This window comes from Oncorhynchus tshawytscha, linkage group LG25 (assembly GCF_018296145.1).
Source record: "Oncorhynchus tshawytscha isolate Ot180627B linkage group LG25, Otsh_v2.0, whole genome shotgun sequence".
In the NCBI taxonomy this organism is placed as follows: Eukaryota; Metazoa; Chordata; class Actinopteri; order Salmoniformes; family Salmonidae; genus Oncorhynchus; species Oncorhynchus tshawytscha.
This window is the reverse complement of record NC_056453.1, coordinates 800005-827548: the sequence shown is the minus strand read 5'-3', so window position 1 is coordinate 827548 and position 27544 is coordinate 800005. Positions and strand designations below refer to the sequence as shown.

Sequence of the window (27544 nt, the reverse complement as noted above, 5' to 3'; positions counted from 1 at the left end):
TGGGAACTATATAATAGGTTTGTTTACCCCACTGGGGCCAAATAGCCAATATAGATCATTAAGGGATCTTCTAGTAGGTAGCATCTACCAATAACATTGGTACGTTTTACCCTGCGCAGTCTATATGACTTCAAACACATTTTTCGGTGAGGTCCTGCCCTGGAAGACCTGCCCTAAGACTCTTCCTCACCCAGAGCTATCCATTGATTTTTATTTAACTCGGCAAGTCAGTTAAGAACAAATTCTTATTTACAATGACTGCCTACCCTGGCCAAACCAGGACGACGCTGGGCCAATTGTGCACCGCCCTATGTGACTCCCAATCACGGCCAGATGTGATGCAGCCTAGATTCGAACCATGGACTGCAGTGAAGCCTTTTGCACTGAGATGCAGTGCCTTGATGGGCATGTCCCTTACACGGGTGACTCCAATCACCAAGACCACATCATAGAGATTCTTTGGGAGTCTTCTCATAGGTAGCACATAAACATGGGAATCAATCACACCGCCCGCTGTCTGTTTTGGTGGAGGCTTGTTGATGTATAGTCTCAACAAACTTCCCACCTCAGAACTATGCGCATACGATCTAGTTTTTATCTCCGGTGGAATCCTATACATAAGATACTTCTCTATCCCTAGAGCTATCCACTAATAAACTGGCCTCAGATTTAATAACAATGGTTCTATCCACTAGTTACGGAGAGGATGCATCCACCTGTCACAAGCACACACAGGATTTTTCCTAAATGGCCATATTGCCGATTCGCTTAAACATTTTAAAACTTCACTCTCCACAGATACTTTGATTCAACAATCTCAAGGCTCACGACAGGTTGACAAACAGAATGGGTAGATGGCCCTTAAGGGGCACATGAGGAATTGGTAGGATACAAACGTACCTTTATTTATTGGCTGCCCTCCTCCACTCCTGATTCTCCTTCCTCCCAAACCTGTTCCTTAAGCTTGAAATCCTGCTGAAAACGGCATTTAATAAGAAGACCAATATACAATAAACATATCATACAAAAGAGCCCAAACTCCCAGTGACGTTTCAAATATTTACTCAGAGAAGATGTACAGCTGAATACATACCTTGAATAAATTGCAGTGTCCACTTTATACCCTTAGCTCTCACCCCCTCCCTTCCACAAAGATGTACTTCAGTACTTTTCCATCACCCAGGATATCTCATATCATAGGACTTCTTATCAGTCAGGAGAGGCATTGAGTTGTTGGGAGTGCACATTCCTACAGTCTATTGCAGTCCACTAAATAATGACACTCTTCTCGTACACAGAGCTGCAAGGAAATAAAAACTATTCTATTCATACCAAGAGGACATAATGATATAAAACAGTAATATAAAAGTCATTTACAATCTGTCAAGATAAAAAAAAAAAATAATAATAATAATTGTAGTATGCTTTTTTTTTCAGTTTTCCACCTTCCTCTGTCTATCCTGCTCATTGATTTGGTTACGATGAATCGTCACTCCAAAACTAGTGGACCAATAAAGACTTATCTACTCCTCCCTCCAAGCCCTGCCTTCTCAGAAACATGTTTCCAAAACCATCGAAAACAACTGCCAGTGAAAGCAAAGATCCGAGTAACCTAACCAACGGTAGTAACTGCAGGAAAGCATGTAGGCGAAATCGATTCAATAGGTTACATTCAACAAGTACAGCACTTACACAAATAACTGATTGGCTGAGAGAAATTGATGATAAAAAGATTGTTGGGTCTGTTTTGTTAGACTTCAGTGTGGGTTTTGACATTATTGATCATAGCCTGTTTCTGGAAAAACCTAGCTGTTATGGCTTTACATCCCCTGCTACATTGTGGATAAAGAGTTACCCATCTAACAGAACACAGAGGGTGGTCTTTAATGGAAACCTCTCCAACAAAATCCAGGTAATATCAGGAATTCCCCTGGGCAGCTGTCTAGGCCCCTTACTTTTTTCAATCTTCACTAACGACATGCCACTGGCTTTGAGTATTTAATTTTTTTAATTTAACCTTTATTTAACTAGGCAAGTCAGTTAAGAGCAAATTCTTATTTTACAATGACGGCCTACCCCGGCCAAACCATAACCCAGACGACGATGGGCCAATTGTGCGCCGTCCTATGGGAGGCAAAAACGGACGGTTGTGATACAGCACAGGATCGAACCAGGGTCAGTAGTGACGCCTCTAGCACTGAGATGCAGTGCCTTAGAAGGCTGCGCCACTTGGGAGTGTGTCTATGTACAGTTGATGTCGGAAGTTTACATACACCTTAGCCAAATACATTTAACTTCTTGACGCTACCCATCCCTTTAGCGGGATAATTGTCATCAACAACTGATGAATTGCATTCAAATAATATTACAAAAAATATTTATATTCATGAAATCACAAGTGCAATATAGCAAAACACAGCTTAGCTTTTTGTTAATCCACCTGTCATGTAAGATTTTGAAAATATGCTTTGCAGCGAAAGCAATCCAAGCGTTTGTAAGTTTATCGATCGCTCGACAAAACATTATGAACACCTAGCATCAAGTAGCTTGGTCACAAATCAGAAAAATCTAATTAATCGTTTACCTTTGATCTTCGGATGTTTTCACTCACGAGACTCCCAGTTACACAATAAATGTTCCTTTTGTTCCATAAAGATTATTTTTATATCCAAAATACCTCCGTTTGGTGCGTTATGTTCAGAAATCCACAGGAAAGAGCGGTCACGACAACGCAGACAAATTCCAAATAGTATCCGTCATGTCCACAGAAACATGTCAAATGTTTTTTATAATCAATCCTCGGGTTGTTTTTAATATATATAACCGATAATATATCAACCACAACTGTCTTTTTCAGTAGGAGAGGGAAAGGCAATGGCTGCCCAAACTCTGTTGCGCCAAGCAAAACGCTGCTGGCACCCGGCCATACAATGACACAATGTTATCTTTCTCGATCATTTTTCAAAATAAAAGCCTGAAACTGTCTAAAGACTGTTGACACCTTGAGGAAGCGATAGGAAAAGGAATCTGGTTGATATCCCTTTAAAAGGAGCAAAGGCAGGCTATGGAACAGAGTTTTCAAAATAGAAGCCACCTCCTGGTTTGATTTTCCTCAGGGTTTCGCCTGCAATATAAGACAATATTTTGACAGTTTTGGAAACTTTAGAGTGTTTTCTATCTTAATCTGTCAATTATATGCATATTCTAGCATCTGGACCTGAGAAATAGGCCATTTACTTTGGGAATGTTATTTATCCAAACATAAAATAGTGCCCTCTAGCTTCAAGAGGTTAAACTCAGTTTCTCACAATTCCTGACATTTAATCTGAGTAAAAATTCCCTGTCTTTGGTCAGTTAGGATCACCACTTTATTTTAAGAATGTGACATTTCAGAATAATAGTAGTTATTTATTTCAGCTTTTATTTCTTTCATCAGATTCCCATTGGGTCAGAAGTTTACATACACTCAATTAGTATTTGGCAGCATTGCCTTTAAATTGTTTAACTAGGGTCAAATGTTTCAGGTAGCCTTCCACAAGCTTCCCACAATAAGTTGGGTGAATTTTGGCCCATTCCTCCTGACAGAGCTGGTATGTAGGCCTCCTTGCTCGCACAAGCTTTTTCAGTTCTGCCCACAAATGTTCTATATGTTTGAGGTCAGGGCTTTGTGATGGCCACTCCAATACCTTGACTTTGTTGTCCTTAAGCCATTTTGCCACAACTTTAATAGTATGCTTGGGGTCATTGTCCATTTGGAAGACCCATTTGCGACCAAGCTTTAACTTCCTGACTGATGTCTTGAGATGTTTCTTCAATATATCCACATGATTTCCCTCCCTCATGATGCCATCTAGTTTGTGAAGTGCACCCAGTTCCTCCTGCAGCAAAGCACCCCCACAACATGATGCTGCCACCCCTGTGCTTCACGGTTGGGATGGTGTTCTTCAGCTTGCAAGCGTCCCCCTTTTTCCTCCAAACATGACAATGGCCAAACAGTTCTATTTTTGTTTCATCAAATCGTAGTCTGGATTTTTTTATGGCGGATTTGGAGCAGTGGCTTCTTCCTTGCTAATCAGCCTTTCAGGTTATGTCAATATAGGACTCGTTTTACTGTGGATATAGATACTTTTGTACCTGTTTCCTCCAGCATCTTCACAAGGTCCTTGTACTTTTCGTCTCTAGGAGACAGAACGTGTCTCCTTCCTGAGCGGTATGATGGCTGCGTGATCACATGGTGTTTATTCTTGCATACTATTGTTTGTACAGATGAACGTGGTACCTTCAGGCGTTTGGAAATTGCTCCCAAGGATGAACCAGACTTGTGGAGGTCTACAATGTATTATCTGAGGTCTCGGCTGATTTTCTTTTGATTTTCTCATGATGTTAAGCAAAGAGGCACTGAGTTTGAAGGTAGGCCTTGAAATACATCCAACTTAGTGTATGTAAACTTCTGACCCACTGGAATTGTGAATCAGTGAATTATAAGTGAAGTAATCTGTCTGTAAACAATTGTTGGAAAAATTACTTGTCATGCACAAAGTGATGTCCTAACCGACTTGCCAAACCTATAGTTTGTTAACAAGAAATTTGAGGAGTGGTTAAAAAATGAGTTTTAACGACTCCAATCTAAGTATATGTAAACTTATGACTTAAACTGTATGCGGATGACTCAACACGTCAGCTACCACAGCGACTGAAATGACTGCAACACTTAACAAAGAGCTGCAGTTAGTTTCAGAATGGGTGCCAAAATAAGTTAATCCTAAATATTTCAAAAACTAAAATAATTGTATTTGGGACAAATAATTCACCAAACCCTAAACCTCAACTAAATCTTGTAATAAAGAATGTGGTAATTGACCAAGTTGAGGAGAGTAAACTGCTTGGAGTAACCCTGAATTGTAAAATGTCATGGTCAAAACATATTGATACAACAGTATCTAGGATGGGGAGAAGTCTGTCCATAATAAAGCACTGCTCTGCCTTCTTAACAACACTATCAACAAGGCAGGTCCTACAGGCCCTAGTTTTGTCACACCTGGGCTACTGTTCAGTCCAGTGGTGAGGTGCCACAGAGAGACAAAGTAGAGAGATTGACTTCATCACAACTTGTATTTGTTAGAGGTATGTTGAATGCACCAAGCTATCTTTTTGAACTACTGGCACACAGCTTGGACACCCATCCATACCCCACAAGACATGTCAACAGAGGTCTCTTCACAGTCCCCAAGTCCAGAACAGACTCTGGGAGGCGCACAGTACTACATAGAGCCATGACTACATGGAACTATATTCCACATCAAGTAACTGACGCAGCAGTAAAATTATATTTCAAAAACAAACAAATACACCTTATGGAACAGTGGGGACTGTGTGAAATCTGTTGTGATTGTAATGTTTAAAAAAAAAAATGTTTTATGTATAACTGCTTTAATTTTGCTGGGCCCCAGGAAGAGTAGCTTTTGATATCATTATTTTTGTTCACACTTCTACAAATGTTTCTTTTGATTTTTTTTGTTATCTCAATATCATTTCAACATCATTTCACTTTTCCTCAAATATTATTTTTTACATTTTCAACTTATTTTTCATATTTACAATTTATTTTATTTTGAATTCAATACTTAAGGTGTGAAATTGACCCCATAGAGATTTGCTAGCAAATATTACTCTGTTTAAGCTGATACGGGTAGCATGTGAGTATAGGGGAGATGTTTTGTGTCCTTGCTTGAATATAAATGATTTATTTTAGACTGTATCCAATGACTAAAAGCAATAGTACAAGCTCTGAAATATTTGGGTCCTGTGTACTCAATGTCTTGTTGCAGATCTAAAGTATTCAAGTGTATGGCCCTGGTATATGCCTTGAATACTTTTTAAAAATCCATCTGTCCTTCCTGGTTCCTGATCAAGTCAATGGATCTGGTAAAGAAAGGTGGATGTGTGATCAGGCAAGAGCAGTACTGTATAGCTCGGCTTTGCTTGATTCGGCTCGCTCAGTAGTGTGAAAGGGGTATTTCTGTGTTACTTTCCAGGCGGTGAGGAGGATAACATGCTGTGGGTGGCCATGGCAGGGACACACCAGATCTGGGCTCTGTTCCTGGAAAATGGGAAGTTGCCTAAAAGAAGGTGAGCGACTGGCACATAATCGCTTTGTGCACTGGCAACTGTTTCAGGGCCAGATAATGTTGTTCTTCCATATATTCAGTCTAGAATCAAGTAGGCTATTAGCTTCTATCTACCCCTTTTGGTGTTTTCAAATCTGTACGAGAACCCAATAATGTGACAGATCCACTCTCAGGGGAGCTAGCACCATATTGCTTAAGTAACACCAATCCAGTTCCTTAGGATCAAACAATGGGGCTCCTGAGGCTAGGATTGGTTTACAGACCAATGTTGTGATATTTCACCATTCCTTCGATTTGACTGTAAGCTTTAGTGCCAGTGATGGATTATCATTTTATTTTGGAGGGTTTTATATATTCATTGAGAGAGGACAGTGAAGAAGGGACAGGAAAGTTAGGCGATATTATAAGTCAGAAGGGCATGGGTTGGATTCGAGCCCATGCCGACTGGTATACATGTGTGCCAGGTTCCGCGGAATTAACCACTTGATCACATAGGCTACATATACACACAGATGATAATATTAACCGCATGACAACTCCCTCCAGCGAGTCCAAAGCGGGGACGTGTGTGCGCTTCGCCGGGAGTGGCAACGAAGAGAACCGCAACAACGCCTACCCCCAAAAGGCCGGCTTTGCTCAGCCCTCGGGCCTGGCCCCCGCTCCGGAGGAGCCCTGGGGGTGTCTGTACGTGGCCGACAGTGAGAGCAGCACTGTGCGCTCCCTGGCTCTGAAGGACGGCGCTGTCAAACTGCTGGTGGGGGGCGAGAGAGACCCACTGGTGAGTCAGTCCTGTGATGGAAAGGTTGGGGGGGGGGGGGCTCAAGGTAAAAGATACCCCTAACCTCACATTACCATAACCCCAATCTTAACCTTAACCCTTAGGAGGAGGGAAAAATATCTATGCCCATATCAGTGGTTAGGGGTAACCCATAGACAATAGTCTTCTATATCTATGGGGTAACCTCTACTTATTCTTAGAGGTATTTCTGAGCGTCAAGGATTGGGACACAGGGTTGTATGTTTTGCTTTTTTCCTCATGAATCCAAAATTAAAACCAAACCAAAGTTTCTGGGCACAATCTAGTTGCAACCCCAAAGGAATCTGCTGGTCATTTTTATCTCAATTTATCATCAATATATTAGTATCAATGTCAACTGGGGACTCTCCATGGTTCAAGTGTTGCAGTTCCAGTTCCCCACACTTAGTAGAATGACATCACCTCTAGACACTGATCCAGGGTCAGAAGTTTCAACCCCCTTTCACCTAAAGATGAAGATTTATACTTTTAAGCTGATCCTTGATGTTAGGCTGTTCTCTCCTGAGCCTGACAAACACTATACGGTAGGGGTGCATCCCAAATGGCACCTATGGGCCTTGTTCTCTCTAAATAGGGCGAGGGTGCAGGGGGCTGGTGAAGGGAGAACTTGATTCCAGGCTATCGCTCAGCGATGAGGCATTGCTTATTCATATTCTTGAAGCAATGAGGCATTGCTTACCTCCCTCTAATCACACCCAGTTTATGTTCCTCTCAGCACTTTGTCTTCCTCCCCACAGATCTGGTTCTTTATAAAGGAAGGAGAAACCATATTGTGCCGTAGGGGTTACAACAAACAAGCAACGAGGGAGTTTTTTTATGATTTAATTGGAGCAGTGGCTGAATTATTACAGCATTTGTCGTGACAAGATTTGAAAAGCATTACTAGCGCCATGTAACATTTGTTGCAAGTTTAGTTGACAGTCGTGGCAAGTTTCCAAACCTTTTGAAATTATTAATATCTTTATAATGGGCGTGTTATCCAATCATTTTAATTTATTGAGCATGCTCACAAGGAGATTATATGACTATTTATTTAAATTCCTGAAATTCCACTACAGTCAAACCAATATGATTTCTTTGTTGCGTCACTCTTGTTTTCTGAAGCAGAAGATGAAAATAAATTGGATTTAATAATATACATCTGTTTTTGCCTAAAATGACATACCCAAAGCTCAGGATCTGAAGCAAGGATATGCATATTCTTGATACCATTTGAATGGAAACACTTTGAAGTTTGTGGTAATATGAAATGAATGTAGGAGAATATAACACATTAAATCTTGTACAAGATAATACAAAGCAAAAACCATGTTTTTTTTTGTTTTTTTGTACCATCTTTGAAATGCAAGAGAAAGGCCATAATATATTATTCCAGCCAAGGCGCAATTTATATTTTGGCCACTTGTGTATGTGCAACATTTTAGACTGATCCAATGAACCTTTGCATTTCTGTTCAAAATGTTGTACTAAGACTGGCCAAATGTGACTAATTAGTTAATTAATAACTTTTCATAAGTTCATAACTGTGCACTCCTCAAACAATAGCATGGTATTATTTCACTGTAATAGCTACTGTAAATTGGACAGTGCAGTTAGATTAACAATAATTTAAGCTTTCTGCCAATATCAGATATGTCTATGTCCTGGGAAATGTTGTTGTTAGTTACATCCTCATGCTAATGATATTAGCCTACGTTAGCTCAACCGTCCCATGGGGGACTCACCGATCCTGTAGAGTTAAAACTTCTTATGGCTTGGGGGCAGTATTTCGACATCTGGATGAGAAGCATGTCCAAAGTAAACTGCCTGTTACTCAGGCCCAGAAGGTAGGATATGCATATAATTGGTAGATTTTGATAGAAAACACTCTAACGTTTCCAAAACTGTTAAAATAATGACTATAACAGAACTGATACGGCAGGCAAAAACCTGAGGAAAATCCATCCAGGAAGTGGGATTTTTTTGATGTGGGCATTTTCAATTGACTGCCTATAGAGTATCTAATGGGTTAGGACCCAGATTGCAGTTCCTATGGCTTCCACTAGATGTCAACCGTCTTTACACATTGTTTTAGGCTTGTTTTTTGAAAAATGAAGAATGAGACCTTTCTGTCAGTGGACTGTAGAATCATGCAGTGCTGGTTTGTGCGTGTGACCGATTACGTGCCCTTCGTTGTTTTTCCTTTCTATTGAATACGCTATTGTCCAGTTGAAATATTATCGATTATTTAGACAATTGACAACCTGAGGATTAATTATAAACATTGTTTGACATGTTTCAACGAACTTTACCGGTACTATTAGGATGTATTCGTCTGCATGTTTTCACCTCCTTTGAGCCAGTGGATTACTGAACAAAACACGCCAACAAAACAGAGTTTTTGGGATATAAAGAGGGACTTTATTGAACAAAATGAACATGTATTGTGTAGCTGGGACTCTTGTGACTGCAACCATATGAAGATCTTCAAAGGTAAGTGATACATTTTATAGCTATTTCTGACTTTTGTAATTCCTTTACTTGGTTGTAAAATGTTTATGTTTTTGTATGCGGGGCGCTGTCCTCAGATAATCGCATGGTATGCTTTCGCCGTAAAGCCTTTTTGAAATCTGACAGAGCGGCTGGATGAACAAGAAGTTCCTCTTTAAACCAATGTATAACACTTGTATTTTTTATGAATGTTTATTATGACTTTCCGTATTTTGAATTTGGCGCTCTGCAATTTCACTGGATGTTGTCGAGGAGGGTCGCTAGCAGAACATCTGCGCCAGAAAGGTTAAACTACTTTCTTCAAAGTAGCCACCCTTTGCAATGATGACAGCTTTGCACGCTCTTGGCATTTTCTCAACCATCTTCATGAGGTAGTCACTGGGAATGCATTTCAATTAACTGGTGTGCCTTGTTAATTTGTGGAATTTATTTTCTTAATGCGTTTGAGCCATTCAGTTGTGTTGTGATAAGGTAGGGGTGGTGTACAGAAGATTTGGTAAAAGACCACGTCCATATTATGGCAAGAACAACTCAAATAAGCAAAGAGAAATGATAGTCCATCATTACTTTAACATATCAAGGTCAGTCAATCCTGAACATTTTAAGAACTTTGAAAGGTTCTTCAAGTGCAGTCGTAAAAAACATTAAGCACTATGATGAAACTGGCTCTCATAAGGACCGCCACAGGAAAGGAAGACCCAGAGTTACCTCTGCTGAAGAGGATGACTCATTAGAGTTACCCGCCTTAGAAATTGCAGCCCAAATAAATGCTTCACAAAATTCAAGTAACAGACATCTCAACATCAACTGTTCAGAGGAGACTGCGTGAATCAGGCCTTCATGGTCGAATTGCTACAAAGAAACCACTACTGAAGGACACCAATAAGAAGAGAGACTTGCTTGGACCAAGAAACACTAGCAATGGACATTAGACCGGTGGAAATCTGTCGTTTGGTCTGAGTCCAAGTTTGATATTTTTGGTTCCAATCGCTGTGTCTTTGTGAGACAGAGTAGGTGAACGGATGATCTCCATGAAGCATGGAGGAGGAGGTGTATTTGTAAGCAGTAGAATCCGATTTAAAAAGCAGGTAAAAAATATACCTTATGGAACAGCGGGGACTGTGAAGTAACAAACGTAGACGCAGACACATGCATACACACACATGATAACATACGTGCTATACACACACACATACACATGGATTTTGTGTTGTAGATATGTGGAGTATGGGCCTGAGGGCACACACTTAGTGAATTCTGTAATGAATGTATTGTAATGTTTTTAAAACTGTATAGCTGCCTTAATTCTGCCGGACCCAAGGAAGAGTACCTGCTGCCTTGGCAACAGCTGATGGGGATCCATAATAAATAAAAATACAATGACCCAAATCACATTTCCAGGCTGTGTAAGGGCTGTTTGACCAAGGAGAGTGATGCATCAGATAACCTGGCCACCACAATCCCTCAACCAAATTGAGATGGGTTGGGATGAGTTGGACCACAGAGTGAAGAAAAAGGAGCCAACAAGTGCTCAGCATATGTGGGAATTCCTTCAAGACTGTTGGAAACACCTTCCAGGTGAAGCTGGTTGAGGGAATACCAAGAGTGTGCAAAGCTGTCATCAAGGCAAAGGGTGGCTACTTCGAAAAATCTAAAATGTATTTTGATTAGTTTAACACTTTTTTTTGGGTTACTACATGATTCCATATCTGTTATTTCATAGTTGTGATGTCTTCACTATTCTACAATGTAGAAAATAGTTTTTTTTTTAAATAAAATAAAAAACTTGAATGAGTAGGTGCAGACAAACTTTTGACTGTTACTGTAAGTATTCAGACCGCTGAGTCAGTACTCTGTAGAAGCACCTTTGGCAGCGATGACAGCAGTGAGTCTTTATGGTTAATAAAGCAAGATGGGGCTCCCGAGTGGCCCATCAGTCTAAGGCACTGCATCTCAGTGCTAGAGGCGTCACTACAGACCCTGTATCACAACCGTCCGTGATTGGGAGTCCCATAGGGCGGCGCACAATTGGCCCGTCCTCCGGGTTACGGTTTGGCCGGGGTAGGCCGTCATTGTAAAGAAGAACTTCATCTTAACTGACTTGCCTAGTTAAATAAAAGTTAAATTAATATTTAAATATAAAGATGGCGCTGACAGATAGGGCAGCTATGCTTCTAGCTCCTAAGTAACTTTGCAGTATTTGCAGTTTTTGTGTGTTTTTTTTCTTGCATTATTAGTCCAGGGAATTGTTTATTGCATACTGCCGGAAAGACATTTTGGATATCAGAGCGGTGGTAACTCACCAGCATTACGACCGGGATTACGAACTGATTCCAGAGGCTGATCCAAAATACCACCGGGGGAGAAGAGGTATTCGGAGTGGACTTCTTGTCCAACTAACGAGGCGTGCACACCATCCACTGCTTCCAAGTATATTTCTCGCTAATGTTCAGTCTCTGGATAAAAATGTAGACAAGCTCAGGGTGAGAATCTCCTTCCAGGGATTGTAACATACTCTATTTCCTGAAACCATGGCTCTCTGGGGATATACTGTCTTTGTCCATACAGCCAGCTGGGTTCTCAGTATATCGCACAGACAAGAATAAAGAACTCTCCGTGAAGAAGAAAGGCAGGGGTGTATGTTTCACGATTAACCAGTGATGGTGTGATTGTGATAACATACAAACTCAGGTCCTTTTGTTCATCCGACCTAGAATACGTCACAATCAAATGCCGACCGTATTACCTCCCAAGCGATGTCTCTTCGGTTATATATACAGCCGTGTATACTTCACTGGACTTTATGCAAAGTGAAGACCACATATCCTGAGGCCACATTTATTGTAGCTGGGGATTTTATGGCAGAATACAAACAGTGTAGCTATTCCTTTCGTAAGGCAATCAAACAGGCAAAAAGTCAGTATAGAGTCCAAGTAGAGTCGCAATTATACGGCCCAGACACGAGACGTATGTGGCAGGGACTACAGACAATCACAGATTACAAAAGGAAAACCAGCCATGTCGCGTACACTGAGGTCTTGCTTCCGGACAAGCTAAACACCTTCTTTGCCCGCTTTGAGGATAACACAGTGCCACCAACACGGCCCCTTGTGGGCTCTCCTTCTCTGTGGCCGACTTGAGTAAGACATTTAAGCGTGTCAACCCCCGCAATGCTTCCGGCCCAGATGGCATCCCTAGCTGCGTTCTCAGAGCATGCGCAGACCAGCTGGCTGGAGTGTTTACGGACCTATTCAATCTCTCCCTATCCCAGTCTGCTGTCCCCACTTGCTTCAAGATGTCTACCATTGTTCCTGTACCCAAGAAGCAAAGGTAGCTGAACTAAATAACCATCGCCTCATAGCACTCACTTCTGTCATCATGAAGTGCTTTGAGAGGCTAGTTAAGGATCATACGTCTACCTTACCTGACACCCTAGACCCACTTAGGGGCTTACCGCCCCAATAGATCCACAGACGATGCAATCGCACTGCACACTGACCTATCTCATCTGTACAAGAGAGCTACCTGTGTAAGAATCCTGTTCATTGACTATAGCTCAGCATTCAACACCATAGTACCCTCCAAGCTCATCTTTAAGCTTGGGGCACTGGGACTGAACCCCACCGTGTGCAACTGGGTCCTGGACTTTCTGACGGGTTGCCCCCAGGTGGTGAAGGTAGAAACAACACCTCCACTTTGTTGATCCACAACACAGGGGCCCCACAATTGTGAGTGCTCAGCCCCCTCCTGTACTCCCTGTTCACCCAGGACTGCGTGGCCACGCAATCCTCCAACTCAATCATCAGGTTTGCAGAAGACACAACAGTAGTAGGTCTGATTACCAACAATGATGAGACCGCCTACAGAGAGGTGAGGACCTTGGAAGTGTGGTGCCAAGAAAATAACCTCTCACTCAATGTCGACAAAACAAAGGAGCTGATCGTGTACTTCAGGAAACGACAGAGGGAGCACCCCCCCTATCCACTTCAACGGGACCGCAGTGGAGCAGGTGGAAAGCTTCAAGTTCCTCGGCATACACATCACTGACGATCTGAAATGGCCCACCCACACACTGTGTGGCGAAGAAGTATATGTATTGATGGTGTAATACCATCCAAAGTGTAATTAATAACTTCACCATGCTCAAAGGGATATTCAGTCTTTTTTTTCTTTCTTTTTTTACCCATCTACCAATAGGTGCCATTCTTTGTGAGGCATTCGGAAAGTATTCAGACCCCTTCGCTTTTTCCTTTTAGGTGCCTTTTGGCAAACTCCAAGTGGCTTTCGTGCCTTTTACTGAGGAGTGGCTTCTCTCTGGCCACTCTACCAACAAGGCCTGATTGGTGGAGTGCTGCAGAGATGGTTGTCCTTCTGTACGGTTCGCCACATAGGAATTCTGGAGCTCTGTCAGAGTAACCAATGGGTTCTTGGTCACCTCCCTGACCAAGGCCCTTCTACCCCGATTGGTCAGTTTGGCCAGGTGTTTAGCTCCAGGAAGTCTTGGTGGTTCCAAATTTCTTACATTTAAGAATGATGGAGGCCACTGTTCTTGGGGACCTTCAATGCTGCAGAAATGTATCAGTACCCTTCCCCAGATCTGTGCCTCGACATAATCCTGTCTCAAAGCTCTACGGACAATTCCTTTGACCTCATGGCTTGGTTTTTGCTTTGACATGCACTGTCAACTGTAATACTTTATATAGGCAGATGTGCCTTTCCAAATCATGTCCAATCAATTGTATTTACCACAGGTAAATCCAATCAACCTGTATAAATATTTCAAGGATGATCACTGGAAACAGGATGCACATGAACTCAATTTTGAGTCTTATCGCAAATGGTCGGAATACTTATGTAAATAAGCTATTTCTGTTTATTAAAACCACAGCAAAAATGTGTGCTTTTGGGGGTACTCGAGGACTAGAGTTGGGAACCACTGGGCTATAGTGTAGTCTTGGAAATACCAGACCTAGGGCAACAGCACTAGGTCTGGGGAACACATGGATTTCTCTTGGCCCCTTTGAAAGGGGAGAAAAACAATTCCGGGGAGGGTGCTCTTCAGGCAGACAACAGTCCCAACAAATCACGAGTTTGGGAAATGTGCTCTTTAAAAAACATCTCGGAAACATGACAGATGTACACAATTCGGATGTACAGTTGAAGTCGGAAGTTTACATACACCTTAGCCAACTACATTTAAACTAAGTGTTTCTCAATTCCTGACGTTTAATCCTAGTAAAAATTCCCTGTCTTAGTTCAGTGAGAATCACCACTTTATTTTAAGAATGTGAAACGTCAGAATAATGGTAGTGATTTATTTCAGCTTTTTATTTCTTGCATCACATTCCCAGTGGGTCAGAAATTTACATGCTACCAAATACTAATTGAGTGTATCACCTTTAAATTGTTTAACTTGGGTCAAACGTTTCGGGTAGCCTTCCACAAGCTTCCCACAATCAGTTGGGTGAATTTTGGCCCATTCCTCCTGACAGCTGGTGTAACTGAATCAGGTTTGTAGGCCTCATTGCTCGCACACGCTTTTTCAGTTCTGCCCACAAATTTTCAATGGGATTGAGGTCAGGACTTTGTGATGGCCACTCCAATACCTTGACTTTGTTGTCCTTAAATACCTTAAGCCATTTTGCCACAACTTTGGAAGTATGCTTAGGGTCATTGTCCATTTGGCAGACCTATTTGCGACCAAGCTTTAACTTCCTGACTGATGTTGCTTCAATATATCCACAAGACGTCTCATCATTTCCCTTCCTCATGATGCCATCTATTTTGTGAAGTACACCAGTCCCTCCTGCAGCAAAGCACCCCCATGATGCTGCCACCCCCGTGCTTCACGGTTGGGATGGTGTTCTTTAGCTTGCAAGCATCCCCCTTTTTACCACCAAACATAACGATGGTCATTATGGCCAAACAGTTCTATTTTTGTTTCATCAGGCCAGAGGACATTTCTCCAAAAAGTACGATCTTTGTCCCCATGTGCAGTTGCAAACAGTAGTCTGGCTTTTTTTATGGCGGTTTTGGAGCAGTGGCTTCTTCCTTGCTGTGCCTCCTTTCAGGTTATGTTGATATAGGACTCATTTTACTGTGGATATATAGATACTTTTGTACCTGTTTCCTCCAGCATCTCCACAAGGTCCTTTTGCTGCTGTTCTGGGATTGATTTGCACTTTTCGCACCAAAGTACGTTCATCTCTAGGAGACAGAACGCGTCTCCTTCCTAAGTGGTATGACGGCTGCGTGGTCCCATGGTGTTTATACTTGCGTACTTTTGTTTGTACAGATGAACGTGGTACCTTCAGGCGTTTTGGAAAATTCTCCCAAGGATGAACCAGACTTATGGAGGTCTACAATTTTGTTTTCTGAGGTCTTGGCTGATTTTCTATTGATTTTCCCATGATGTCAAGCAAAGAGGCACTGAGTTTGAAGGTAGGCCTTGAAATACATCCACAGGTACACCTCCAATTGACTCCAATGATGTCAATTAGCCTATCAAGAAGCTTCTAAAGCCATGACATTTTTTGGAATTTTCCAAGCTGTTTTAAGGCACAGTCAACTTAGTGTATGTAAACTTCTGACCCACTGGAATTGTGATAATCACTTATAATTGTGATAATTATAAGTGGAATAATCTGTCCGTAAACAATTGTTGGAAAAATTACTTGTGTCATGCACAAAGTAATGTCCTAACCGACTTGCCAAAACTATAGTTTGGTAGAATACATTTATGGAGAGGTTGAAAAACTAGTTTTAATGACTCCAACCCAAGTGTATGTAAACTTCTGACTTCAACTGTAGATAGCTAGGCTAATTATAGCTACTACCAGTAAGTGGTTGGAAGCTTGTAACGTTAGCTTTCATGTAAAAAAAAACTACTGTAGATAGCTAGGCTAATTATAGCTACAACCAGTAAGTGGTTGGAAGCTTGTAACGTTAGCTTTCATGTCGCAGACAAAAAAAACTACTGTAGATAGCTAGGCTAATTATAGCTACAACCAGTAAGTGGTTGGAAGCTTGTAATGTTAGCTTTCATGTCAAAAAAAACTACTCATGTTTTGAAATACACCCACTGAAAATATCCTCTGCTCCATTTAGCTAACTACCAATTTTGTGTCCGGTGAGGATGTTTAGGCCAGGGCACAAATGAGTGGATTTCCTTTGTCCATTTCTGCTTAGCCCAACCAACACTTAGTACTTGTGCTAGGGATATGATACATGTAAACATTTTCTTAAAATTTGAAATGTTTAAAAAAAATTACATCTAAATTAAATTAATTAACAGATGGTCATCCGTATGATCTCTGGAGGGCAATGCATTTCAATCTACCTCAGTCCTGGCTACTTACCAGAAGGCGCTCACCTTACTGCTGTTCCCCACCCACTAAGCAACGATGGTATTAATGCTGTTCTCTGTCGCTCCTCCATGTTCTCATTTGTCAGTACATGGGACGTCATGTCCCACTTCTCATCAATGTGATGGCTCGTTGCAGTGATGTTCATAGACGTCCAACAATCTTTTGTTGAAGCCACGTATGGCTCGCGCTTTGTACATGCAGAACGATCATTGTACAATTTCTCCATGGCCGTCACGGTTTTTCGACATGGCATCTTGTATTCTGGTTCTAGATATGCCATTAGGGTATTGAAGCCGACATCCTCTACCATTGACAATGGCTGCACATTAACTGCAATCATTTTTCTCTCTGTCCCTTATCGCACTGCTTCCAGCAACGGGTTGGGTCTCTCTTTAACAAGAGCAAGGTATTGTGTTTCATTTGAAAACAGCATAACATTTTGTAGAATATTTCAGAAAAGACTGCCTGAAATTTCAACCTGTTTTGGTGGGATGGACTTTTGGCATTCCATGGTGACATCACCATATGGTAAATTAGTTAATTGACCAATAAGAACGAGTTCCACCTCTCTGCCAATAACAGTTCATTTTTGGTTTTCGCCTCCCCAAACAATCCTAGTCAATTTCTTGCTAGAGAAATTGCCCTTTGCTAAGAAGCTATTTTTTTATTTCTTTTTGACAATTTTAATTGAAAACAATCAATCAGGTACCTAATTGTTGCCCAGAAAGGATTTGATATTGAGATAAAAAAGATCTGCATTGGACCTTTTTAAGAAACACTCATTTTCATTAGCAAACCGTTGCAAAATGTTTTACCTGATGTTAATAATGAATACACACCTACACTAACCTCCCTCAAGCAGAGCATTGTTTTCAATTTTATACATATGAGAGTAATCTGTCTTTAGAAACTTCAGATGATTTGCCGAGGAAAGGCTTAATGTAGTACAATTTCTGAAATACAATCAATGCACTGCTTCATCATCAAGTCAATCTTTATACAGAAGGCTTCATTTAACAAATAGTTGACTCAGTTCAGATTCCTAATACTAAAATGGCAAGGCTGCTGACTCGAAATTGGCCCTAGAACAGGGGTGCCAAACTAATTCTGCCCCAGGGGCAACCTCTTCAATAAGGTTCACACTGAAAATTAGCAACATTTCCTCTCTCCATAGTTTGGATTTTCAATGCTTTCATTTGAGTCATTTATTAAGCGAGCTGGACAGTAAAGCTGTATGAATGTAGGTCTATTATTCTTCCTACTCAGTTTCAAAACAAAATATCCCAAACAATCTTTTGCCTGGATTGGAATCCTTCCAACTGGGCCACATGTTTGACAACCCTGCCCTAGATGGATGGATGACTAGTGGCATTGAAATTAGTTGAAACATGTAACGTCACTCATGTTTTTCATGTGGTGTTTTTGGGGGACAGAACCTGTTTGCGTTTGGGGACGTGGACGGGAAAGGAGTGGACGCCAAGCTCCAGCACCCTCTCGGTGTGGCCTGGGCTCCTGACCAAGGCCTCCTCTATGTGGCGGATTCCTACAACCACAAGGTCAGTTTTTCAGACGTGGTAATGTTCACATGTCCTAAAATACAGCGTAGTTTCACATCAGTGACAAAGTCATCAAGAGGAAGAGCTTGTGGGGTGTCATTGGATGTTTTCGCTGAAACAGCCAATAGACAATACATATGTAAAGCCTTCATATTCTCTGCTGTGAGATTGGAGATAGCTTCTTGAAAAGACAGTAGGCCTTCAGGGCATGTATGTTTGGTCTGGTTGTATAGAGTACTCACAAATTGAATCCCTCTTAACCTTGCTGTGTTTGTTTGTTTCAGATCAAAGTGGTGGACCCAAAAACCAGGCAGTGTCTGGTTGTGGCTGGGACAGGGGAAGCAGGTGACGTGTTAGGGCCAGGGTTGACTGAGTCCAGCTTCAATGAACCTGGTGGCCTGTGTGTCGGGGAGGGGGGCAGGGTGCTGTATGTAGCTGACACCAACAACCACCACCTCAAAGTCTTGGACCTGGACACCAAGACTGTGTCACTGGTGAGGGGTGTGTGTGACAGAAAGAGCATGATTGTGCGTGTGTGTGTGTGTGTGTGTGTGAATAAACATGTATCTATCTGTTCGGAAGCTTTCATATTAAAAAAGTACAGTTTGCCAAAAACATTTTGGTTTGAAATTACTGGACCTCTGCTCAAAAACTTTTTTTTAAGAGGGAACAAGTGGAAAGCCATAGATGTTATGGGGCTTTTCCTTTGACTCTTTTTTTAATACAGCTTCTCTTTTAGAAACACCAAAGAAAAGTGTTTCTCTTCTCTCCCCCTCTTGTAGTTCCCCATTTCATTGGAGGACGCGGTAGACTCTGCACCAACTAAGTCCTCTGGACCTTGTAAAGTCCCCAAGCTCCCCAAATCTGCTTCTAGGGTGAAGATGCCACCACTGGCAGTGTCACCAGGACAGACTGTCAACTTGGAGCTGGTGCTATCGCTACCAGAGGGCACCAAGCTCACTGAAGACGCACCCAGCTTTTGGACCCTGTCAGCAGAAGGTAATGAAAATTACACCAGTGTAATGTTCAGTAGGGCACAATGTTGTCAACATTTTGAAACATAACCTTGTTCACGTGACTGTGAAGCTGTTCCCATTCATGCCTCAAGCTGGAAAAAGTTACTAAAACATTCCCTTTCAATTTAATGTTCTGTAATGGGCTCCAGTGAGTGTTCCAGTTAAATTGCTGTGGTTTGAAGGGCATTATAGTTTCCACTCCCCCATTCAAGGTCAAAGCAAACCTGGATATGAAATAAACCTTACATCGGGGGTCGTAGTGGCATCCCAATCGCTAGGCCCTTTTTGCCGTGCCTTCTCAATAGCTCCACCTAACCCACTGGCTGGCGACACCAATCTTTTTAAAATGGTTAAACAGGAGTGAAGGATATTTTAGAAATTGTGCCAGATTGTCCCAGGCAGCAGAGACACACTCTCTCACACCATATGTTGAAGTACAAATTGACATGCTGACTGATGTAGCTGCATCTTTTCTCTTGCTTTGTTCTCCCATTCCAGACATGCCCTTAGATTCAAACACTCCTGTTCTCAGTCTCTCTCTAAATCAACTCAAATGTATTTATATATCCCTTAGATCAGCTGATATCTCAAAGTGCTGTACAGAAAGCCAGCCTAAAACCCCAAACAGCAAGCAATACTACCATTTATGTTAAGATAATATGTCTTGATAGAGTGAAATGTGTGCTTGATATCCGCTATATTATTCTATGATGAGTTGACTGTATGTGTGCCATTAAATAGGATATTGCCTAACTATTTCCTGTGTTGTACAGGTAACGAGTGGTTGGTAGGGAACCAGGTGGTGACCGGGGACATCCAAAATCTTTCCCAGCCCCTTTCCATCCCTGCCATACTTCCAACGGTTCTCAAGGCGACAGAGTCCAGCCCCTCCCTCACCCTGAGTGTTTGGGTTTACTGCTGTCTGGCAGGAGGCGGGGCTTGTATGATGAAAGCCGCCTCCTTCACGCAACCTCTCCAGATAGGCTCTACACCCAGAAACGGCTCGGTTACCGTGACGCTGGCTCATGCCTTCTAACTTAACAAGCCTCTAGCCCTTCCCTCTCGTTGGGGCTTTGTTTCAAATATGTTTCATTTTTAAATCAAGATTCAAGTTTACAAATGTAGAAATCATTTTGATAGCTCCTTTTGAACACAAATGATAACAGTAACAAATAATTTATCACAGAAGTTGATTGACATGTTTAAACAAAGTAGATATATCAAAAATAGCATGGAAAGGGGAAGAAAAGGTCAAACCCGGACTTAATTCAATCAACAGACTAAAGTTAGAAAAAAATACCCCCCAAAAGGATAAGCCCACTCTACCTGCTTCCTTCCCCTTCGGGGTAAATCCTATGTAACTTTGTCTTTGATAAGTGTACTGTACAATTGGCTCATTCATCTCCCTCCTCTCCTCTGTAACTATTCCCTAATTCGTTGCTGTAAATGAGAATGTGTTCTCAGTCAACTTACCTGGTAAAATAAAGAAATAAAAAGTTTAAAGTCCTTAAATTGTATCAAACAATGCCTGGAGTAAATTATTTTTTATTTTATTTAACTAGGCAAGTCAGTTAAGAACAAATTCTTATTTACAATGACTGCCTACCACGGCCAAACCCTAACCCAGACGATGCTGGCCAATTGTGCGCCGCCCTATGGGACTCCCAATCACGGCCGGTTGTGATACAGCCTGGAATCTAACCAGGGTCTGTAGTGACGCCTCTAGCACTGAGATGCCGCGCCTTAGACCGCTGCGCCACTCGGGAGCCCTCAAATTGAATGGGTATTGATGTATTCTAAGGTAACCTCCCTGTCTGCAACAGGTATATCGGTGTCCAGCGCTTCCTCCCACTTTGCGTTAGTAGGATCTGTAGAGGGTGGATAGACGGACTGAAATGTGTCATAATACCGAGATATCAGTTTGTTTGATCCTGAGCACAGTTTAATGCACCCATCAAACATGGAAGGTTTGTCATTCTCGAATGCAGGTAGAGGTATTCTTATACTGAATTTTTATATATATATATATATTTTTATATATATATATATATATATATATATAAATCAGTATAAGAAAACCTCTACCTGCAAATTAATGCTCTGTTAACAGCTCTATATATACATACACACAAAACATGTAAAGTGTTGAAATAAAAGAACCCAGAAATGTTCCATATGCAGAAAAAGCTTACTTCTGTCAAATGTTGTGCACAAATGTGTTTACATCCCTGTTAGTGAGCATTTCTCCTTTGCCAAGATAATCCATCCAGCTGACAGGTGTGGCATATCAAGAAGCTGATTAAACAGCATTACCAATTACATAGGTGCACCTTGTGCTGGGGACACTCTAAAATGTGCAGTTTTGTAACACAACTCTATGCCACAGATTGAGGGAACAGGCAATTGGCATGCTGACTGCAGGAATGTCCACCAGAGCTGTTAACAGAGCATTAATTTGTCTACCATAAGCCAAAAAAAATGAGAATTTGGCAAAACATCCAACCGGTATCGCAACCGCAGACCACGTGTAAACCATGTCAGCCCAGGACCACATCCGGCTTCTTCACCTGTGGGATCGTCTGAGACCAGCCACCCAGAAAGCTGATGATACTGAGGAGTATTCCTGTCTGTAATAAAGCCTTTTTTTTGTAGATAAAAACTCATTCTGATTGGCTGGGCCTGGCTCTGAAGTGGGTGGGCCTATGCCCTCCCAGGCCCACCAATGGCTGTGCCCCTGCCTATCATGTGAAATCCATAAATTAGGGCCTACTGAATTCATTTCATTTGACTTGACTTCCTTATATCAACTGTGTAACTCCATAAGATCACTGTCCATTCATTTTAGATCAGTGAACACTGCTTAGGTAGGCATTAGGGGAACTAGACTTGGGGTCGAAATGGAATTGGGTCACTATTATATGTCACATGAGGGAGTGCATGGTTTTCTCTGCACAAGTATTCCCTGTCTTTATTTTACAGAATCTCAGCACCAAATTGCATGTATCGTCTTCCTCTTCACTGTGTGTTTATGGATAGGGGAAAACATGTGGGCTCTAAATAAGGTTTACATAATACATCCATAAGCACTCTGTAATACCTCTAGAAAACCTTTCATAGACTTTTATGTCCACAACAACACTGTGTCTGCTGACTGGCTTGGATTTGTGCCAGCCAACTTGCTTACTTAAATAATTCTTCAGAGCTGGCAAAACTGGTTACAATTACATTTCACCCAATTTTGCCCTGTTGGTTTTGTCATAAGGCATTTACAAAAAGTTTGATCACACTTAATCATTACGCCCACATTTGTAAATGTCAGTAACCTAGTTATTCACACATTTATAAACTTTTATATTTTAACTGATGTATTAATGATTCATAAGATAATAAGATGTTTAATATACGTCCTTTATAAACCATTTAGTAATCATTAGTTTGTCCCTAATCTAAAGTGAGGGTTTAGCGTTAGTGTTACCAGCACTCATAATGCCTTTTATGAGGCCTACCTCCAGAGTTGGTCAGGAATATCGGATAGTCTACACCTGAAAACATGTTGGGCACAATTGGAACGTGGACAAGATTAGGACAAAGGACGCCTATTAGTATCAGGTGTAAACGGGGATTCTGATTTCTCTGTCCCAGCTGTCCAGCGTGTGTTTTTATACTTTCCAAGGGCAGCGCTTTTTACAAACTGGTTTATTTTATTATGCAATGTAAGAAGGGCAAAGTAATAAACCATATTTTATGAGCCCTTTCTGTGTGTTGTTCTTTTCTTTGCTGACATCAATGACTAACAAGGCCCTTGGGATTATGTATTCCCTCAGGACACACGTGGGGTGCGTTCGTAAATTCACTCTGGCTATCTACTCCGATTTCAGAGCATTCTCTGAAACTGACGAATTTACTGAAACTGAGGAATTTACTAAGGCTCAGCAACCATTGAATAAGGCCGGTGCCACTAAACATCGGCAAAAAAATAGTAATTCAGTTGTTGCCAGCAGCACAGTTAGTCACCAACGCTCTGGAAAACATGAAAATAGCCTAACCAGCTCTGTTAGTGCGAGTAAAATGGTCAGAGTGTGAGGTGTTCTTCTTAGCTACCAAGCAAGCCAACGTTAGCCAGTAGGTTTGGGTGCTTGACTGCCGTTGTGAGTTCAGAACGCTCGGATCAATCCTAATCCTCGACCAGAGCATCCAGTGTGCGCTATGAACGCTCCGAGAGCAAAACGATCTGAATTAAGGAATGGACAATCTGACAATACTCAATTTACAAACACCCAGAGGGCTCTCTGGCACTCCGGATTGTTGTTATAGGTATAGGGGACTTGACATTGGAGGGCTGTCGTCTTGTATGGGAAAAGTATTGGTTCAGTGAAATATAGATTATGTATATATACAGTGCCTTCGGAAAGTATTCTGACCGCTTGACTTTTTTGACATTTTGTAACGTTACAGCCTTATTCTAAAATGTAATTAAATAAATGTTTTTACTCATCAGTAACCCATAATAACCAAGCGAAAACAGGTTTTTAGAAATGTTTGCAAATTTATTTTTAAAAAAATAAAAAATCAGACCCTTTGCTATGAGACTCGAAATTGAGCTCAGGTGCATCATCTTTCCATTGATCAACTTTGAGATGTTTCTACAACTTGATTGGAGTCCACCTGTGGTAAATTCAATTGATTGGACATGATTTGGAAAGGCAAACACCTGTCTATATAAGGTAACACAGTTGATAGTGCATGTTTAGGGCAAAAACAAAAAAATGAGGTTGAAGGAATGGTCTGTAGGGCTCCGAGACAGGATTGTGTCGAGGCACCGATTGGGGGAATGGAACCAAACAATATCTGCTGCATTGGAGATCTTCCAACAACACAGTGGCCTCCATCATTCTTAAATGGAAGAAGTTTGGAACCACCAAAACTCTTCCTAGAGCTGGCCGCCAGGCTAAGCTAAGTAATAGGGGGAGAAGGGCCTTGGTCAGGGAGGTGACCAAGATCCTGATGGTCATTCTGACAGAGCTCTAGAGTTCCTCTGGAGATGGAGAACCTTCCAGAAGGACAACCATCTCTGCAACACTCCACCAATCAGGCCTTTATGATAGAATGGCCAGACGGAAGCCACTCATCAGTAAAAGGCACATGACAGCCTGAGGTTGCCAAAAGGTACCTAAAGACTCTCAGACCATGTGGAGCAAGATAATCTGGTCTGATGAAACCAAGATTGAACTCTAGCCTGAATGCCAAGTGTAACATCTGGAGGAAACCTGGCACCATCCCTACAGTGAAGTATGATGTTTTTCAGCTGCAGGGATTGGGAGACTAGTCAGGATCAAGGCAAAGATGAACGGAGCAAAGTACAGATAGATCCTTGATGAAAACCTGCTCTCAGGACCTCAGACTGCGACGAAGGTTCACCTTCCAACAGGACAACGCAGGAGTGGAGGCCGGACCAGCCAGAGGCCGGACTTGAACCCGATCGAACATCTCTGGAGAGACCTGAAAATAGCTGTGCAGCAACGCTCCCCATCTAACCTGACAGAGTTTGAGAGGATCTGCAGAGAAGAATGGGAGTAACTCCTCAAATACAGGTGTGCCAAGCTTGTAGCGTCATTCCCAAGAAGACTTGATTCTGTCTTCGCTGCCAAAGGTGCTTCAGCAAAGTACTAAGTAAAGGGTCTGAATACTTATGTAAAAAAAAAAAAATCAGTTTCTTTTTAATAAATTAGCAAAAATGTCAACCTGCCTCATATTGTGTGTAGAGTGGTTAGGGGGATAAACGATTTAATACATTATTGAATAAGGCTGTAATGTAACAAAATGTGGAAAAAGTAATGGGGCCTGAATACTTTCCGAAGGCTCTGTAATATAGTGTTTTTTATTTTTTAATTTAATATTTCTATATTGTAGAATAATAGTGAAGACATCCAACATATAAGTAACACATATGGAACATGTATTAACCAAAACATTCTTTCTATTTTAGTTTTTTCAAAGTAGCCACCCTTTGCCTTTGACAGCTTTGCACACTCTTGGCATTTTCTTAACCAGCTTCACCTGGAATGCTCTTCCAACAGTCCTGAAGAAGTTCTGACATATGCTGAGCACTTGTTGGATGCTTTTCCTTCATTCTGCAGTCCAACTCATCCCAAACCATATCAATTGGGTTGAGGTCAGTTGATTATGGAGGCCAGGTCATCTGATGCAGCACTCCATCACTCTCCTTCTTGGCAAAATAGCCATTACACATCCTGGAGGTGTGTTGGGTCATTGACCTGTTGAAAAACAATGGCCTGATTCACGAATTCTCTGAACAGTTGATGTTGAGATGTCTGTTACTTGAACTCTGTGAAGCATTTATTTGGGCTGCAATTTCTAAGGCTGGTAACTCTAATGAAGTCATCCTCTTCAGCAGCGGTAACTCTGGGTCTTCCTTTCCTGTGGCGGTCCTTATGAGAGCCAGTTTTGATCATAGTGCTTGATAGTTTTTGCAACTGCACTTTCAAACTTCTTGGCGTTTTCTGGATTGACTGACCTTCATGTCTTAAAGTAATGATGGACTGTTGTTTCTCTTTGCTTATTTGAGCTGTTCTTGCCATAATATAGACTTATCCATATTTGGTAAAAGACCATCTTCTGTATACCACCCCTACCTTCTCACAACACAACTGATTGGCTCAAACGCATGAAGAAGAAAATGAATTCCACAAATGAACTTTTAACAAGGCACACCTGTAAATTTAAATGAATTCCAGATGACTATCTTATGAAGCTGGTTGAGAGAATGTCAAGAGTGTGCAAAGCTGCCATCAAAGCAAAGGGTGGATTTGTTTAACACTTTTTTGGTTACTACATGATTCCATATGTGTTATTTCATAGTGTTGATGTCTTCACTATTATTCTACAATGTGGAAAATAGTAAAATAAAGAAAAACCGTTGAATGAGTAGGTGTGTCCAAACTTTTGACTGGTACTGACTGTAGAACAGTCTTCTCCCCTTTTTAAAATGCACCCTTCCTTGGATATTTTTGATTGGTGTCTGGTAACACTTAGGCCCCAGATAAAGATAAAGGAACCACACTGCAGGTTCTCATACTTTACTCCGTATTGGAAGTTAATATTCTGATTTTAGCCAACCGGAGGGGAGTTCCCCTGGGCATCCCACTGCACAGTGAGTTCCACATTTTGTTGAACCTGTCAAATCATCCAAACAAATTATTTGTTGAAAGGGTGTCACAAAATAGAAGTACTCTGCACTTAAGAAAGCAGTTCTAGTTACTGACACCCTTGAAACTTTTCACAGACACTTATTTGAAGCATATTGATCTGTTTAACAAATTAGTAACTTAACAATTAAAGAACAAATGTTACATTTGAAAGGCTTTAAAGAGGTACAGTTCCTTCAGAAAGTATTCACACCCCTTGACATTTTTTTAATGATTAAATTGTGATGTGTCACTGGCCTACATACAAGACTCCATAATGTCAAAGTGCAATAATGTTTTGATAATTTTCTACAAATTAATTAAAAATGAAAAGCTGAAATGTCTTGAGTCAATAATTATTCAACCACTTTGTTATGGCAAGCATATCGAACCTTTATTTTGACAGGGAAGACATAGAGACCTAGGTCTCTTTTATAAATAAGCCCCGTATAAATACAATATAAAGTACACATTAAACACTACATACTGTATATTATGTACAGTATGTAGTGTGATGTCAGGAAAATAACCTCACACTCAAAGTCAACAAAACAAAGGACATGATTGTGGACTTCAGAAAACAGCAAATGGAGCACGCCCCTATCCACATCGACGGGACAGTAGTGGAGAGGGTAGTAAGTTCCTCGGCGTACACATCACGGACAAGCTGAATTGGTCCACCCACACAGACAGCGTTGTGAAGAAGGAGCAGCAGCGCCTCTTCAACCTCAGGAGGCTGAAGAAATTCTGCTTGTCACCAAAAGCACTCACAAACTTCTCCAGATGCACAATCGAGAGCATCCTGTCGGGCTGTATCACCGCCTGGTACGGCAACTGCTCCGCCCACAACCGTAAGGCTCTCCAGAGGGTAGTGAGGTCTGCACAACGCATCACCGGGGGCAAACTACCTGCCCTCCAGGACACCTACACCACCCGATGTCACAGGAAGGCCATAAAGATCATCA

The 27544-nt window shown here is 41.5% G+C and overlaps 1 protein-coding gene across 2 annotated transcripts in view; it reads left to right on the top strand.

The window, feature by feature from the left end:
- Positions 1 to 21009, top strand: part of nhlrc2 (NHL repeat containing 2) — a 54979-nt gene extending 33970 nt beyond the window's left edge. For both annotated transcript variants that reach the window (XM_024387341.2, XM_024387340.2), the window contains 6 exons: positions 6036 to 6129; positions 6675 to 6906; positions 18236 to 18358; positions 18643 to 18852; positions 19141 to 19357; positions 20148 to 21009. In XM_024387341.2, coding sequence (XP_024243109.1) covers positions 6036 to 6129; positions 6675 to 6906; positions 18236 to 18358; positions 18643 to 18852; positions 19141 to 19357; positions 20148 to 20410 — 1139 coding nt within the window. In that variant the 3' untranslated portion in view covers positions 20411 to 21009. The remainder of the gene's footprint in view (positions 1 to 6035; positions 6130 to 6674; positions 6907 to 18235; positions 18359 to 18642; positions 18853 to 19140; positions 19358 to 20147) is intronic.
- The last annotated feature ends 6535 nt before the right edge of the window (positions 21010 to 27544 follow it).